Consider the following 18511-nt stretch of genomic DNA (forward strand, 5'->3'; position numbering starts at 1 on the left):
GCTTTAAGGTGAAAAAACGCGAAGATTTACAACCCCTTTAACATTCAAATACTCCTAAACCGGTCACTGCATTTTGTCTTTGTACCTGCACTACTTTATGTGTTAATAAAAGCTACACTTGTCCTCAACACTTCTCAAAGGCATGCCTTGGAGAAGAAGTAGACATACTAATCACTCTTTTTTTAAGTCCTCCACATGTATATAACTTGTGTTACACAAGACAATTTATAATAAGATGAATTCAAAAAATATAAAATACCTATGCAATACTGAAATGATCATAGTGAATGAATGTTAGTAACGTACACTTACCAAGAATATCACCCCCTACAATGCTGTATTCTACTTGGCCATTGAGACCAGAATCTTTATCTTCAGCTTTAAAGGTTGATACTCTAGGACCAGGCTGCCCTTCCGTGATCTCAAAAGGACCCTCATATGAATTTGGAAACTTTGGCCAGTTGTCATTGATGTCATTAACATTGACCAAGACCTGTAAAAACACATGATATATATTTAAAAGAGTAACAGCCATTCTTGACATGACTAAATTTGTGGTATTAATGGCTAATGGTACCACTCCTGGATCCTCAGGAATGTTGAAGCTTAAGTTTTGCAATTTTTATATAAGTACATAACCATTCAGGGAACACTTAGAATTTTCTCAATGAATGTACAATGTTCTCTGATTGGACACTTCATTGCGAAAAAGGTAGAGAGTTCTCTGCATAGCTTCCATGCCTAGTGGGCTCTCCCTTCGGGAGATTGTGTGGCAGAAAAGCCATTGGGAGACAAGGATTTTCATGGCAGGATCTTTAAAGTAATACAAAAAAAAGGTATTATTTTAATGAAAGCTGTACTTTTAAAAATTTTGAAAATTACTTTTGAATAGGTTTACAGCTCTTTTAAGTTTACTGTCTACTAATTTAAATTTAAATGTATTTAAGGTCCTAATTAAAAGTTGAACTCCAGGATCCTGCCCACTTTGGATTCCTAGATCCACACACTCAATAAAAATCTGTATAATTCTTAAAATGATGGTCTTAATTTTCAATTCATGCTTGATTTTGATCCCTGTGATGTATCCAGGGAAAATGTGCTGTTTCAGAAGGAATGCGGAAGGGGGATCTATGCAGACTCCGCATATCACATCCATTGGCAAAAATAGGCTCTACGTTTCCCATGATTAAATGGGAATGCACAACATAGTGAGCATATATGAAGGCAGAGCTTAGGGCCATGGTAGTGGATGGGTCGTGGCTTGGTGCTGTGGAAATCATAATCAGCCACAGTAGAAGGCTACATGTAAGCACATTACACTTCTCCTTCAGTAAACTGCAACAAGGAAGGAAAAAGACTGGGAGCAATTTTGCCATAGGGAGAAAACAGCAGTGACTTGTTCCACAACCTAGCTGCATTCGGAAAAGAAATACTTAAAAATAATGGAGAGTGTTTGTACACAAGGAAAGAAAGTACCTTGATAATTATATTCTTTTCCTCCTAGCTAGAGTTGAACTTTAAATAAGTATTGATTATGAACAATGACCAGGAGCGTCACTAAAATCAGAAATACAACACACACTATTTTCTCCTGTGTGTAATCTCTTAGAATTTAAGCCTCTGGCTCTAGTAAACACAAAGGATAGAAGTACTATGAACAGAATAGTAAATGTATAGTTAGACTTAAATAAAAACATACATACAACTTATTTAAGATATATACCATTAATTGTACTCTTCTGAAGCACCATGACTAAAGAGAGAGCTAAACACGGAATGAACATGTGTCATGCAGCTGAATGCTTAAAACAAGGGTGCATACATGAAAATAATTCTAGAAAGAAAGCTATCACATAAAAGAAGTAATTTTCAGATAACATTGGTCCTAATGCAATTTACGGAAACCGAACCAATGAATCACTGCTAGAAAAGTGGCTGTTTACTGCTGCCATTCTTAGGCATAGTTCTGTTTCACCCAAGATTTCCTCCAGAGGATGCCCATAGTTCCTTTGCTGCGGCTGACTGAACTGCTGTTTGATGTTGCCGACTAGGGATGAGCCAAACACCCCCAGTTCGGTTCGCATCAGAACATGTGAACAGGCAATAAATTTGTTCGAACATCCGAACACTGTTAAAGTCTATGGGACTCGAACATAAAAAAATCGAACGTGCCCCCTGGGTCTACTTAATAGCTGCACATGGTGCACATTTGATGAAACTATTTTGCAATTGGTTAACCCTTATAATTTGTGTATTTTTTTCCTAATACATACCGTGGTAGTGGAGGTCTGCCGACGTAGTACAATGGGACACCTGTCTGTTGCAGTTACAATTAGAGTATATCTACCCAGACAGACTTCATAATCTAGTTCCTTCACAGCACGTATCAGACCCTAAAAACAAAATCAAACATGCAAGATGATTACCGTTAATATCCTATACCAAAAAAAGAAATTGGCTAATACTTTAAGACAGTGAAAGACAGAGGCTCAAAGAGTTTGCATATCATTTAAAATGAAAACTTTGTATATTATAGTTAAATAGTTGGAGAGAGATCCCTGGATGGCTGCTTAAACATCGCTAGTCCTACAAACATTGACATATGTTTCACAGACACAGGAGTCAATGGATTTTCTTCATTGCTTTAATACCACACACACTGCCCAAGGTTGTCGGTGTGGATAATCCTTATGATTTAAGATAATGTTGGGTGTCCTTCCGACTCCCTTGGATCACTCCCTAGTCTAACCAAAGGGGTGACTTCTTGCAAGTGACGTGAAGGCGGGGGCTCATCCTTGGAGGGCGGGAGAGCAGCATGTGGATATTTTGGAACCATCGGACATGGCTCTCATTGGAAGATGAAAAAATACCCTGAAGAAGACCAGTAAAGGTCGAAACGCGTAGGGATAATGTGTAAAGTTCTATAACAGTACAAGAGTTCAGATAACATGATTATGTGTAGTTTTCCAATCTGTTAATGAGTATGTTGTTAAAGCGGATGTGCCACGGGAAAAATATATTAAAAGCCAGCAGCTACAAATACTGCAGCTGCTGACTTTTAATATAAGGACACTTACCTGTCCTGGAGTCCAGCGCCGATCGCAGCAGATGACGAGCCGATCGCTCGTCACCCTGCTGCTCCCCCCTCCATCCTCGGTGAGGGAACCAGGAAGTGAAGCGCTCCGGCTTCACTGCCCGGTTCCCTACGGCGCATGCGCGAGTCGCGCTGCGCCCGCCGATTGGCTCCCGCTGTGTGCTGGGAGCCGAGTGTTCCCAGCATACAACGGGGGACGGACGGGAAGGAAGGAAAAAACCCGTCCTTTGCCCGTATCGTAGGGCCGGAAGTGGGTGCAGATACCTGTCTGTAGACAGGTATCTGCACCCCCCTCCCCCCTGAAAGGTGTCAAATGTGACACCGGAGGGGGGGAGGGTTCCGATCAGCGGGACTCCACTTTAGAGTGGAGATCCGCTTTAATGTTGAGGCCAGAACATTTTTTTACAACTTTGACCTTGATACTTTATACCTTGATACCATCAAACCAATAAATAAACCTTTTTATGTAATATCTTTGCTTTTCAAAACAAATTTTGCTGCTAAAAAAAACCCCTTGAGAGATCTTCCATTCAAATAGTTGATAAGGTTGAATAAAGACTTCAGTCCAATCAAGTTCAACCTTTATTGGTGTGGAGGTATGAGTGTGTGTGTATTTATGTCTCTACCATTTCCCATATTCCTGTATATTACGTTTGCCAAGATGCCTATCTAAGTTTTTTTTTTAATTATCAACACTCCTGGCTGACACCATAAAATGTTGAAGGTAGTCCCACATCTCCTTATGTAGTTTAGAGTTAAACCACTTCTCGTCCAACTCCATTGACTGGCCAACTTTCCTAAGCAGATTGAGATTAATCAGTCCCCCCCCCCCAAATTATATGAGGTTTTTATGACAAGAGAACGTGAGTTCTAGGTGTTTTTCTATGTTACACAATTACTTGTGTTCTCTCAATTCCCCCCATTGTCCTTCTGTCATCAACCGCCAACGAAGCGGTGGTTCAAATTGTAAAGTTTCCATAGTGATGATGTATATTCTACATAGATTTGTCAATACTCAACATTACAATGTATCATTGAATTTTCAATAAAAAAATAAAATAAAAGTTCAACAACATCATAGGCGTGCGCAGGGGGTGTGCCGGGTATGCCTGGGCACACCCTAATGACCCTGTTCAGCACAGATTCCCCCTGCTGATATTTCACCAAAGCTTCTAAAAAAAATAATAATAATACAAAATAAATAAAATTTAAAAAAATAATACAAAAATTAAATAATAAAAATAAAAAAACTTCTAATTCTGTCCACTACCCTACTAAATTGTAAAATTATTAAATTTATTTAGAGTGTGTGTGTGTGTGTATATATATATATATATATATATATATATATATATATATATATACACACACGCATGAGTGTTTGCGTTTTGGGGTGCACACCCTAATGCATTAGGCTGCGCACACCTATGAACAACATTATATATTTTTTTCATTTTCTACACCGTAAAGCTTCAATGTTTTTTATAAAAAAAATAAACAAATTATATTTACTTGCTCTTTGCAATAGTTTTGCACAGAGCAGCCCCAAACCCCCTCTTCTGGGGTCCTCCAAAGTCGAGGTTTGCTCTTCCACTTCTCCAAGTGCCCATAGCAAGCTGGTTGCTGGGGGAACACTCATGTGGGTGTGCTCCTGAGATGGGCTGTGTGTGTCCCTAGACATACAGTGCAGTGTGGCCCCATCCCCTGCTCCCTCCTCACAGAATTTGACTGACTGCTGCAGACAGGCACAGAGCTGGATTGAGATGAAACTCATGTAAGTGTTTAAGGCTCGGTTCACACCTATGCAAATTGGTTGCGGCTTACATTGCATCTAATTCGCATAACATTTTAAAATACATTTATTTTAATGAGGCTGGTTCACATATGTGCAATGCATTCACACTGCGCATTGCCCAAAAAAGTGGGCGTTTTTTAGGCATTGTGGTGCGAATTTACCGCACATTATCTTCTATGGGAACGCATTTGATTCACAGATGTGTGCCGTTCTGAACAGGAATTCTCTCCCTGCTCACTACACTTCCCCCCTCCCCTCTCCCAGGCCAGCGAATCCACAGCTACAACGCAGACAAATCACTAACCAGCTCTGTTTTCTCTTTGCAGAGAAAACAGAGCTGGAATTCGCACCGCACAGGTGTGAACCCAGCCTAAGGGGGCAGTATGGAGGCTGGCACGGATACTGAAAAGTTTTGTACCTTAATGCCGACAATGCATTAAAGTATACAAAACTTTTGCCTTTATAATAACCACTGACTATGTCCCTAGTATTTGTATAGCCTATTGTTTTTATCAATAGATACCTGTAAGCTCCCATATAATGAAATAATTCTGAAAGCTAAAAAATATTGACTCTCAAAAAATTTATAAAAAAAACTGTCATTGTCATTTTGTTAAAACAAATACCCATTTTGAACCAAACAGCATCTCTGGGAAGAATTGAAAACAATATAGCTACCCTATTATGTCAGCTCGGAAAAACAAAACAATTGCTTATTATGGCATGTAAAATACAGGAACAACGGTTTGATAATGATCTAGTAAAAAAAGAAAACAGAATTACACCAAGTAACACTGTTAACAGCAATGGTATACATTAGACTATTAGGGTACTTTCACACTAAGGCGCTTGGTGCGCTGGCGGTAAAGCACCCATATTTTAAGCGGCATTTTACCGTCGTGTTTACCGCAATTTTCGGGCGTGAGCAGGGAGACTTTAACCCCTGCAAAAATGCAGTTTTGCAGCGTTTTGGAGGCGCTACCCCATTGATTTCAATGGGCAGGGGCGCTATAGGAGCAGTATTTTTACCGCTCCTACCGAGTCTCAAAGATGCGGCTGGCAGGACTTTTTTTTTGCGTCCCGCCAGCGCAACGCTCCAGTGTGAAAGCCCTCAGGCTTTCACACTGAATAGAAAGGAGCAGCTCTTTCAGGGTGCATTGCAGGCGCTATTTTTAAAGGAATAGCGCCTGCAAAGCGCCTCAGTGTGAAAGCAGCCTTAGACTGCAATCAATGTGAGGATAACAGTGACTAGTCAGTGAAAATACAGGAATATAGGGCCAGATCCACAAAAGAGATACGCCGACTTAACTCGATTTTTCTAAATTTACACGGCGTGTATCTTTGCGCCCGATCCTCAAAACGAGAAGCGCCTGAAATTCGGGCTTTTCCGTCCTACCTAAAAATATTACGCCGGCGCATTCTCGTGCGCAAATTACGCTAGGCACGCCGCTTTATTTGATAGGCAAAGATGCAAATGAGGGAGATAGGGCGATCCACAGAATTAAGTGTGTGCGCCGTAGATTACGCCCTGTGCGCACCTGTTAGTTTTTTGGTGGGATTTTACACATTATAAAAGCAGCCCTAATTTTACACATGCCGTCTGAATGTCTGCTGAAGCAACACCATTCAGGAAGAGCTCAGCACACACACGTTCAGGACTGAAATCTCTCTGCCAAAATGCCAGGACCAGCAATGATACTAGCTGCATTAGTTGATATAGAGACACAAAGAAGGAGGAGGGCACAGAGGAGGAGGATGAGGGCACAGGAGAGGGTCTACCGCCCACGGCAAGATTTGTTTGGCATGCCTGCTTGTGAAGTTTACCGCACCTACAGATTTACCCGTGAGGCCATCCTGGAATTAACAACAATACTTCAGGATGATCTTACCAGCCCAACCCAACGCTCCCATGCCCTGCAGCCACTCACCAAAGTACTGGCCACTTTGCATTTTCTGGCCACTGGCTCATTCCAACGCACAAGTGGAGGCGTGGCTGGGATGGCACAATCCTCCATCAGCAGGTGTGTGCACCAAGTGGTCCCTGCAATCCTGCTGCGCATGGGAAATCAGTTTCAGAAACCCACCCAGGAGGATCAGCGTTTAAAGTCAATGACCGACTTTTACAACATTGCCAGATTTCCACGCACCATCGGGGCCATTGATTGTACCCATGTGGCACTACAACCACCCCATGATACTGAGCACATGTTCCGGAATCGTAAAGGCTGGCATTCCATTAATGTGCAAGTCATCGTCGATGCCCATGGCCTCATCTGGCACGTCTGTGCTAAATTTCCTGGATCCTGCCATGATAGTTACATTTACCGGCAGACACAGATCTCAAGAGATTTTGACCAGAACATGTATGGAGACAGCTGGCTGATTGGTGAGTGACATGTGTGTCAGGTATGTCCCCCCCATGATGCTGACATCACAAGGGGCACATGCATGACTAATATCCTCCTGTCTTTTCCCTTACAGGTGACTCAGGATATGCCTTGGGACCTCATCTAATGACCCCATTCAGGAACTCCCAAACCCCAGGAGAGCAACGCTACAACCAGGCGCACATACGAACCCGGGGAGTGGTTGAACGGACCTTTGGGCTTCTGAAGTCCCGCTTCAGATGCCTGGATAAGTCTGGGGGTACCCTGCTGTATTCCCCTGACTTTGTGTGTCAAATAATTGGGGCATGTTGCATACTCCATAACTTTGCCCTCAGAAGGGGACTGCATATTGACTTATGTAATGACCTGACCCCTGACCCAGGCAATACTATCCCAACCAACTCTACCCGGTCTGCTGAGGGCACAACAGCTAGGAGACGCCTTGCAGAAGGCATTTTTTCCCAGTAAATGTACATGATTAATGTCACAATAAGTATGTATTTTTTCACTGTAAATGCACATCAATAAAGTCACAATGATAATGCATGAATGCACACCACTGTGGTTCCTTGCACAGACACATCACATGCACATCGAATTGGATTAGATCCAAGTCCCCCCCCCCCCTTGGGACTTGGGAGCAGTAACGCCACGCCACGGCTCCAATTATGTCACTGTGCATTCATACACCATTCAGGAACCTGGGATTGCACTTCTCCCTGGTCCTGGGGATCCCTTCTCCACCAAAACTGAGAGTGACAACCTTAATTTCTTAGGAATGCCACCCCCCCACATTCACACATCATTCACACACATAAACCAAATCATAAGTACAGAAGACCAAATTTAAAAAAAAAAAAAATGCATAAAAAAAAAAAAACAAGTATCCCAGCAAATTTATTAGCGGCGGCGATTGCTACGCCTTGGCTGGGCAGGGGCACGGGCAGGGGCACGGGCAGGGGCACGGGCACGGGCAGGGGCACGGCCACGGCCACGCCGTCGCGGAGGATGTCCATTGGGGGGGTGTTGAGCTGGGGAAGGAGGAGCCTCCTGGGGGGGTTGAGCTGGGGAAGGAGGAGCCTCCTGGGGGGGTTGAGCTGGGGAAGGAGGAGCCTCCTGGGGGGGTTGAGCTGGGGAAGGAGGAGCCGCCCCTGCTGGCCTGCCCTCCATGGCCCCTGCAATGCGAGTGAGACAGGCAGTGAGGGCAGCCGCATTGGCCTGGCCAGACCTTGTATTGTCCTGCACAGCCTGGGTCAGGGCACTCAGCTCATGGGCCACGCGCGTTGTGGCGGTCTGTATGTCATTCAAACATGTTATGACCGCCGTTGAGTTGGTGGCCACATCACCGAGTGCCTCCATCATTTCACCCTGGCTGTGCTCCATCTGCGTCAGTTTTTCCAGAATTTTTCCAAGAATGCGGGTCTGCCGGGCATTGTCCTTCACCACACTGGCCGACAGACGCTCGCCCACAGCCACGGTCTCCTGGGTTGTCCCCCTGGCTGCCGCTGAGTCTTGCGGGCCTGGAGGAGGGGAGAGAGTGACCCTGGTGACTGGAGGCCTGTTGGGGGAGAAGTGGGAGGGGCTACCCCTGATGGTGGCCTGACTGGTGCCAGCCTCAGGGGTAGTCTCAGGGGAAGACTCAAAGGTCATCATATCAGTGGCCAGGAGGACTTCCCGGCCAATCTGCATATTTTCCTCCTCCTCCCCCTCATCATCCTCCTCCCACTCAACCTCAACCTCCTCCCCCTCAACCTCCTCATGAGTGGAGGTTTGGCCAATCCCCTCCCCTGGGGAATCCTGCCCTTCTTGGGACTCATCATCTGCCTGTCTTGGGGGTGGTGCTGCAGCCTGGCCCGATGGGCCTGCAACCTCCTGGCCTCCAACCTCCTGGCCTCCAACCTCCTGGCCTCCAACCTCCTGGCGTGGAACCTCCTGGCCTCCAACCTCCTGGCGTGTAACCTCCTGGCCATCTGTGGAGGACACAAAACAATCACATGTTTGAGGAACCACACACTTGGCACATCTTCCCTTCCCCCACCCACACATGCTAATCAACAGAGAATAAACCAAAAAACCTACCTGTCCTCCTAGGAACATCTGACGTATAGCCAGGCAGGCCCACCACCTGCTGTGGGTGGAAACACTGGGCCACTGCCCATTCCTCCTCCGTCAGTCTGACTGGGCAGGGTCCCCCTCCTCCAGTGCCCCTGGTATGGGCGTCGATCCTTGCCATCTTAGTCCGGACGACGCTTCTCAGATCGTTTATTTTTTTCTGTATGCCAGCGGGGGTCCTAGTCTCCCCCCCCCCGCCGCATTGATCTGGTCCGTGATCTTTTTAAGAAGCTGCCTCCTCCTGGCCGGGGTGGTGTTCTGGCTCTCAGGGCCATGCAGAAATCGCCCATATTTCACAATGCCCCGAGCAAGAATTTGCTTCTCTCCCAGGGTGAAATTAAGCTTCCTGCGTTTAGGGGGCATCTCATACACCACCCAGCAACAACAAACACACCCGACAAACAATCGACAATACACACCCAAAAACCTGACAAAAATCTATACCACAAAAAAATAAAGAAAATCTAAACACACAAGGACACAGCTAATAGTAATTCAAAAAGAAACACGCACCAACAAACAAACAAAAAACAAACACCAAAAAACAAACACCAAAAAACAAACACCAAAAAACAAACACCAAAAAACAATCAGCAAAAACAATAACAAACAAATTAAATAAATACACTTCTCAAACACAAACAACAACTAGACTCTCCAACTCCTCAAACACTTTTCTCACAAACACAACTTACCAACACACAAACAAACAGAGCAGAAGCAAATTGCTCATGGAAGGGGAACAATGGGATATACTTTAGCAAGGGAAGTGTGTGTGTGTGGTGCTTTTTAGACACAGGGCGATCCTCAAACTAAGTACACTTGGCCTTTTACCTATCTCACTGATTGCGCCGAGATCAGTTCTGCACATGCCCAGTGAGGTCCCGATTCGTGCGCGCATGCGCAGTACGGCCGGCGCCTCATTTGCATGGGGTCACGGCTCATTACAATGAAGCACGCCCACTTCCTTCCCACTTGCAAAAACCCCGCCTTACGCCTCTGAATTTAAGTTACGCTGGCGCACATTTAGACGCAAATGCGCTGTGGATACGGCACTTACGACACCAACTTAGGGCAACGTAACTTAAATCACATAAGTTAGGACAAACTAAATTTGCACCGCTGGCTGAGGATCTGGCCCATAAAGCATAAAACTGTTATTCATGCGATATACACATTAAAAAACATAAGTTTTATGCATGCCACATTTAGCTGTCATATACCCAGAATAAGAAGAAATAAGTCCATACAGAGTCGCAAATTAGTAAATCAAAGTGTATGACGTAGCTACAATCTTTCATTCTATTAGTATGTACTACCACCAGCAGCTTTCTTTAGGGAAGTATATATAAGTGTGCAGAAGTTGGCAATGCCTGCATGACTTTTAGGTTCTCTCTTACGAGAACACTAAACTTTGGTTTAAAAAGAAAAACGTATTTTTAAAGACGTATTCTTAATTTTAAAAAGTCCCTTCTATTGCTCTCGGGCCTCCTCCAAATCCCCATATGTTTTTGCTGCTGTGATCTGACTTCCTGTAAGAGGGTGGCTACATTCCTTCTCCTTGGTCCCAACCAGGGGCAATCCGCCCTATAGGCTCACTATGCTAGCCACTTAGGGCCCCGCAAAGCTGCGGAGGGCCCCTCAAATTACTAGAGGCCCCGCCTGGTGAGAAGTCATTTTGAACATCCCCTCCCCCTACTTCTCAACTTTAATGTGACATGTTATTTTCGGCAGCCCCCCCCCCCCCCCACTTCTCAACTTTAATGTGACATGTCATTTTGCTTAGGGCCCCAGGGAGGTCAGGATCGGCACTGGTTCCAACTGTATGTAGGAATGTAGCTACCCTCCCTTGCTAACTCCAGACAGGAACTATAGATTATGGGATGCGTAGTGAGCATAGAGCAATGACCACCAAAACGAACATACATTGCTTGTTTCAAATAAATAGAAGTGGGGGGGGGGGGGGGAGAGGTTCTTCATGGAGGACAATACAGTACAAGGAGACAGAAAAATCTAATATGAAACAATTTTATGAAAAATGTATTACAGGACTATTAGGTAGTGGATGTGTATGGATTGTTTTTGGAAAATAAGGATGTTGTTTGGTGTCTAAGACAGTACCAGCTTGCATCTAGTGCAGTGAATGATTTTCTGAGCCAATCAACTTAAAGTGTTTCTAAACCCACAACAGTAAAATCTGTATGGCTGAACTCGCATTGCACAGACATCGAATGCGATCGGCACCGCAGTGCAGGTGCGAATCACATGCAATGTCTGTGTTCGCACAAGTGTGAACCTGGGCTCAAGGTACAAGATGCTCACGTATGAATGGGGCCATAGAAGATCCATCGGAAATTCCGACTGTGTGTATCCCCAATCGGAGTAATTCCATCGACGGTTACGACGGTTCACTCCAATGGAATTCCGTCAGAATTCCGATGTGAATTTGGTCGGACAAAGGTCCGTTGGTGTGTACAGGGCATAAGGAATCACTTCCTCTATAGCTAAGGCAGCCAGATGTTGCTCCCATTGCTAGTGATTGAGATTCGGTAACTTTTGGGACAGTGAGAGACCGACATCTTGCTGTAACTAGTAACAGTGGGCTAGGGATATGCCACAGACGTCCGCTTTGGCAAACCTGCCAAGGGCAATTTGCCCCACTGAAATTACCCTAAAGGCTGATAATGCCTTGTTGATATAAAGAACTAATTATCCAAATTCAATATAACATTAAAAAGTTAGTCTTTGTAGTGGGAGAGGAAACAAGCTCAGGAAACAGCTCACAAGAAAAACCACAGAAAATGTCATGCATGTCTTATTTGGCTCGCTAATGTGCAAATTTGACACATTTCAAGAATGTTGTTTATGAATGTTGTTGTGTGCTAGAATTCCACACAGCTTCATCTCAAAAACAAGGGGTTATTGTACCTCAAAAGTCGCTCCTTTACAACTTACCACGTTGTAAGCCCCTCACTCATCACACTTGGTCTACACACCGTTTACATCACCTGACCATTATCTGTCCATACTATTATATTTTCAACTGGTTGCTTGAGAGAAAATACTTCCATGTTTGAAGCGGAATTTCACTCTATCAATCTATTTTTAATCCTTACCCTGCTATCAATAGTAAATAGATAGGAAAATATATCATGTTTACTTGTTTTAACCTTTTTCTTTAACACTTTTACAGTTACTTCCTGGTTTCCAGGCGCAGGCAAATGATGCCAGGAGTCTTCCGGAGGGGAGGAGGGGTTTTCTCAGCACCCTCCTGCATGCCTGAGCTTAGTAAACATGGCATCCAGGAAGTAAATGCTACAAAAATCAGATGGTCATGGCTAGAAATGCTAGTGGGTGTTTTTTAAAGTGATTTCTCAGCAAAATAAAGCATGAAGACATGGATGGATGGAGAAGTTTGCTTTGAATACTAAAATTGAATTAAATAGCGTTTTTGGTGCTCAGGTGCAGTGTAGTTCTGCTTTAATACTACTAGTTTTTGACTATATATTGTCATATCCCTGTCTTGTACCACTTAACCACTTAAGTGCCCCTATTGGCTGCTCGGCGAGATGACGTATAGCTACGTGATCTCGCCCAGCAGAGCGGACCTGCCACTGTATAACTGTGGCGGCTGGTCGGCAAGCAGTTAAAGCAGGGGTCTCAAACTGGTGGCCCTCCAACTGCAAGTCCCATCATGCGTCTCCCTGTGGGAGTCCTGCTTGTAACTCTCAGCCTCCCTCATGGGACTTGTCGTTTCGCAACAGCTGGAGGGCCGCCAGTTTGAGACCCCTGTTTTAAAGCCCAATAAAAGCTTTAAAATAGAAATAAACTGACCTCCATTACATCATAAACATCAACAAAATGCATAGCAGAATATTCTGGATTTGTCAAAGAGATACTGTGCGTATTGAGCAAGTTTTATCGTATCCATACCATGCCACTGGTGATCGTAAAGGTGTTATTGAGGTTGCCATTTATTATATTATAGATCACGGTTCCATTAAGTCCTTCATCAAGATCAACAGCCGTAGTTGTGATAATGACAGAGTTCAGTGTCAGAGGACCCTCATCTAGCCTGACTTCATAAAGTAGACTGTCAAACATGGGCGCATTGTCATTTTCATCCAAGATCGTCACGTAGACTGTTGTTGTTGCCTGAAAATAATAAACAAACACCTAAATATTGCATTCCATAAATATATTAAATATGTAATTGTAGTAAAAGAGACTGTTATCCATCAAATTCAACCCTTATGTGTTTTAACATATCCATATATATAGTGCCTTGAAAAAGTATTCATACCCCTTGAAATTTTCCACATTTTGTCATGTTACAACCAAAAACGTAAATGTATTTTATTGAGATTTTATGTGATAGACCAACACAAAGTGGCACATGGGAAAATGATAAATGGTTTTCAATTTTTTTTACAAATAAATATGTGAAAGGTGTGGCGTGCATTTGTATTCAGCCCCTCTGAGTCAATACTTTGTAGAACCACATTTTGCTGCAATTACAATTTTTGGGGATGTCTCTACCAACTTTTCACATCTAGAGAGTGACATGTTTGCCCATTCTTCTTTGCAAATAGCTCAAGCTCTGTCAGATTGGATGGAGAGTGTCTGTGAAACAGCAATATTCAAGTATTGCCACAGATTCTCTATTGGATTTAGGTCTAGACTTTGACTGGGCCATTCTAACACATGAATATGCTTTGATCTATAGCATTCTATTCCATTGTAGCTCTGGCTGTATGTTTATAGTTGTTGTCCTGTTGGAAGGTGACCTCTGCCCCAGTCTCACGTCTTTTGCAGACTCTAAGGCCGCGTACACACGGTCGGTCAAAACCGATGGAAACGGACTAAAGACTAAAAAAACGATGGTGTGTGGGCCCCATCGGTCAGTTATCCTTCGGTCAAAAATTTTAGAACTTGCTTTAAAATTGAACCGATGGACGCCTAACCGATAGGTCAAAACCGACGGTTAGTATGCCAAAGCATCGGTTAAAAACCCACACATGCTCAGAATCAAGTCGACGCATGCTTGGAAGCATTGAACTTAATTTTTCTCAGCACGTCGTTGTGTTTTAACGTCACCGCGTTGGACTCAATCTTTTTTTTAACTGATGGTGTGTAGGCACATCAGACAGCTTCATCGGTTAACCGATGAGAACGGTCCTTCGGACCGTTCTCATCGGATGGACTGATCGTGTGTACGTGGCCTAACAGGTTTTCTTCTAAGATTGCACTGTATTTGGTTCCATCCATCTTCCCATCAACTCTGACCAGCTTCCCTGTCCCTGCTGAAGAACATCAACCCTACAACCTGCTGCCACCACCATGTTTCACGTGGTGTGTTCAGGGTGATGTGCAGTTTTAGTTTTCCACCACACATAGCGTTTTGCTTTTAAGCCAAAAAGCTTAATTTTGGTCTCATCTGACCAGAACACCTTTTCCCACATGTTTGCTGCATCCCCCACATGACTTCTCCTGAACTTTCTTTCAACAATGGCTTTCTTCTTCCATAAATGGCCACTCTTCCATAAAGGCCAGATTTGTGGAGTGCACGACTAATAGTTGTCCTCTGGACAGATTCTCCCACCTGTGCTGTGGATCTTTGCAGTTCCTCCAGAGTTACCATGGGCCTCTTAGCTGCTTCTCTGATTAATTCTTTCATTGCCCAGCCTGTCAGTTTAGGTATACGGCAATGTCTTGGTAGGTTTGCAGTTGTGCCATACTCTGTCCATTTTCAGATGATAGATTAAACAGTGCTCTGTGAGATGTTCAAAGGTTGGGATATTTTTTTATAACCTATCCCTGCTTTAAACTTCTCCACAACTTGAACCCTTTCTAGCTGTACTTGTGCTAAAGCTACGCCATGGTCCTCAGCCGTGAAACTATGGACTGTCCCAGTCTGGCTATACTTGTTCTATAAAACTATCTCATGGTTCCCAGCTGTGCGTAAACAAGTGTGTTGCTGCTGTTTAGACCCCTTTATCACTGATGCAGTTTTCAGGCATTTTAGCTCTAAAAATAACCCCCTTCTTGGGGGTTAAAAGCACCCCGCTACCACCCGCAAAGCACCGATATAACAGCAGTATAACAGCGCTAAAACGAGCGGCGCTTTACCACCCCAGTGTGAAAGTAGCCTTACAGAGAGATAGAGAAAGAGCGTTTTGGAATATTTCACACCACCCCAAATTAAGGTGACCAGCTTTTTAAAATTGAATCCGGGGACATTTTTTTTTTTTTACTAGTAATAGCGGCAATCAGCGACTCAATGCCCGTCGCCACCGCCCCCCGCCTCACAGCCTGTCAAGTCTTACTCTCCGGGCCTCGGCTACTACTGGGTGGAGGAAGATCACTCCGCCAGGCAAGGCAAGGAGATAAGAAGGCAGGCGGCTGACCGGGACTTGAGCCAAGGCAGAAAAACATGCGAGCGAAGCTGAATGGGCATGCACCCAAAACGTAAGAAATATTTTCTCCACTCCAACCAGCACATGATCATCAGAAAGGGGCACAGATAAAAAAATACACCCTCCTAAGCTCGTAGGAGCGGCAAAACGGAGGTGTGTAATTCAGATTATTATTTTTTTTATTCTGCACTGAGCGTCTTTGAAATTACCCCAGCCCCTGTTCAAATCCAATCCGGGGACAGACTTGGTCCGGGGACAGTGTCCTCAACCCGGGGACTGTCCCCGGAAACCAGGGATGTCTGGTCACCCTACCCCAAATTCCTCTCCAATTCGGGGTGTTTGAAAAAGAAAAAAAAAAAAAAGCTAGAACTCCACTTTAAGCTTCATGAATTGAGCCTTGTTTGTGCTTTGTTTACTAAAAACATTCATTTTTGTTCATGCAGCATCTGAGAAGTGTTCAGCAAACGGGTTATATTAATATAGCACTGCCAGCTGCCAGGGAAGATATTGGTGATGTTTTACATTGCCTCAAAGCTGACTATTGTTCGCAAGTGAATCCGGCAGGCTGGTTGTACCCAAGTTGATTGACCAATCAACTTGGTACATTAAAGTTTGCTTATATTATAATTCGGGTATTCGGATATATCCGAAAAATGAAAAATTTGTCCGACTATTAATTCGGAACTAAATGAACCGCACATGTTTAGTTATAGCTGCTAGCAATAATCACTGTGTTCTCCCGGCAGGGAAGGCTTGCCCTGCTCCTCCGCCGGGAGAACACAATGGCTCAGCGGGAGAGATGCCCCAATCAACACTGGCCCAGATTCACGTAGGAGATACGACGGCGTATCTCCAGATACGCCGTCGTATCTCTGAGTGTGAGCCGTCGTATCTTGGCGCCTGATTCAAAGAATCAGATACGCCAGAATTTGTATTAGATATGACCAGCGTAAGTCTCCTACGCCGTCGTATCTTAACAGCATATTTACGCTGGCCGCTAGGGGCGTGTACGCTGATTTACGCCTAGAAATATGTAAATCAGCTAGATACGCCGATTGACGAACGTACGCCCGGCCGTCGCAGTACAGATACGCCGTTTACGTAAGGCTTTTTCCGGCGTAAAGTTACCCCTGCTCTATGAAGCGTAGATGAGGCGTACCAATGTTAGGTATGGATGTCGGAACAGCGTCAAGTTTCACGTTTTACGTCGTTTGCGTAAGTTATTCGCGAATAGGGCTGGGCATCATTTACGTCGAAAGCATTGACTATTGCGGCGTAATTTGGAGCATTCGCACTGGGATACTTTCACGGACGGCGCATGCGCCGTTCGTAAAAAGCGTCATTTACATGGGGTCACATTAAATTTACATAACACACGCCCACATCTTCCACATTTGAATTAGGCGGGCTTACGCCGGCCTATTTACGCTACGCCGCCGCAACTTTGCTTTGAGAATACAGCACTTGCCTGTCAAAGTTGTGGAGGCGTAACGTAAATAGGATACGTTACGCCCGCACAAAGGTGCGCCCTCCTACGTGAATCTGGGCCACTGTCTACAGCAGGGATATGCAATTAGCGGACCTCCAGCTGTTGCCAAACTACAAGTCCCATGAGGCATAGCGAGACTCTGACAGCATCTAGCATGACACCCAGAGGCAGAGGCATGATGGGACTTGTAGTTTGGCAACAGCTGGAGGTCCGCTAATTGCATGTCTCTGGTCTACAGGAAAGAAATTTGCTCTGTCTAAGGCAGCTACATAATGAAATAAAGAAAACCGTATGTAAACAAGCAGAAGCTCATAGTCTCATAAATGTAATATTTGCGCTGCTGTCTAGAGAAACATTCACATTTTTATTAAACTGTCAACAACCCTGTTTAGGATTCGTTCCCTCCTGTCACGCATTCTGCTGAATTTCCAAGGCAAATATACCCTTCTGTGAAAAACCCATTGTTTCTTACAGTGGTCTATGCATGATATATTTTTTGGGGACGTTGACTCACATTTACAGTATTTAAGCCAATTTGATGGAATCGTCACAAGAAATGTAGCATACAAATAGCATTTAAAAATACATGGATGAATATATAGTAAAATGCATACAGAGAGTTATTTATGAAAGGCAAAATCCACTTTGCACTACAAGTGCACTTGAAATTGCACTGAAAGTACACTTAGAAGTGCAGTCGCTGTAAATCTGAGGGGGACATGCAAGTAAAATAAAAAAAGCATTTTAGCTTGCACACGATTGGATGATAAAATCAGCAGAGCTTCCCCTCATTTCAGATCTACCCCTCAGATTTACAGTGACTGCACTTCCAAGTGTACTTTCAGTGCAATTTCAAATGCACTTTGCACTTGTAGTGCAAAGTGGATTTTGCCTTCGTAAATAACCCCCATTGTGTCTAGTGGAATGGGCAAAAAGTACACTGTTCATAGACTCAGGATCGTAACACTTTTATGATGCAGCACAATAAAAACGCATGCGATGTGTGCTTGCAGTGCTGTTCATTATCAATGGTACCTTAACACCTTAAGGCAATGCAGCTCTGATGAACATGCAGTGCAGAGCACCCATTAAAAATGTAACCCATGACACAAATTGACAAAGTTTGAGCAGGCCTATAAAGTGTATGTCAATCCAATCACAAACATTAACATGTTAATGTAATCCATGTATTTTTCAATATTTTAACCGCTTACCGAC

At 44.1% G+C, this 18511-nt stretch overlaps 1 protein-coding gene across 2 annotated transcripts in view; it reads right to left on the minus strand.

The window, feature by feature from the left end:
- Nucleotides 1-13537, minus strand: part of LOC120908952 (cadherin-23-like) — a 169275-nt gene extending 155738 nt beyond the window's left edge. For both annotated transcript variants that reach the window (XM_040320484.1, XM_040320485.1), the window contains exons 1-3: nt 13322-13537; nt 2274-2393; nt 313-493 (exon numbers count right to left, since the gene is read on the minus strand). In XM_040320484.1, the coding sequence (XP_040176418.1) occupies nt 313-493; nt 2274-2393; nt 13322-13492 (472 nt within the window). In that variant the 5' untranslated portion in view covers nt 13493-13537. The remainder of the gene's footprint in view (nt 1-312; nt 494-2273; nt 2394-13321) is intronic.
- Nucleotides 13538-18511: the final 4974 nt, after the last annotated feature.

This window comes from Rana temporaria, chromosome 8 (genome assembly GCF_905171775.1).
Source record: "Rana temporaria chromosome 8, aRanTem1.1, whole genome shotgun sequence".
Taxonomy (NCBI): domain Eukaryota; kingdom Metazoa; phylum Chordata; class Amphibia; order Anura; family Ranidae; genus Rana; species Rana temporaria.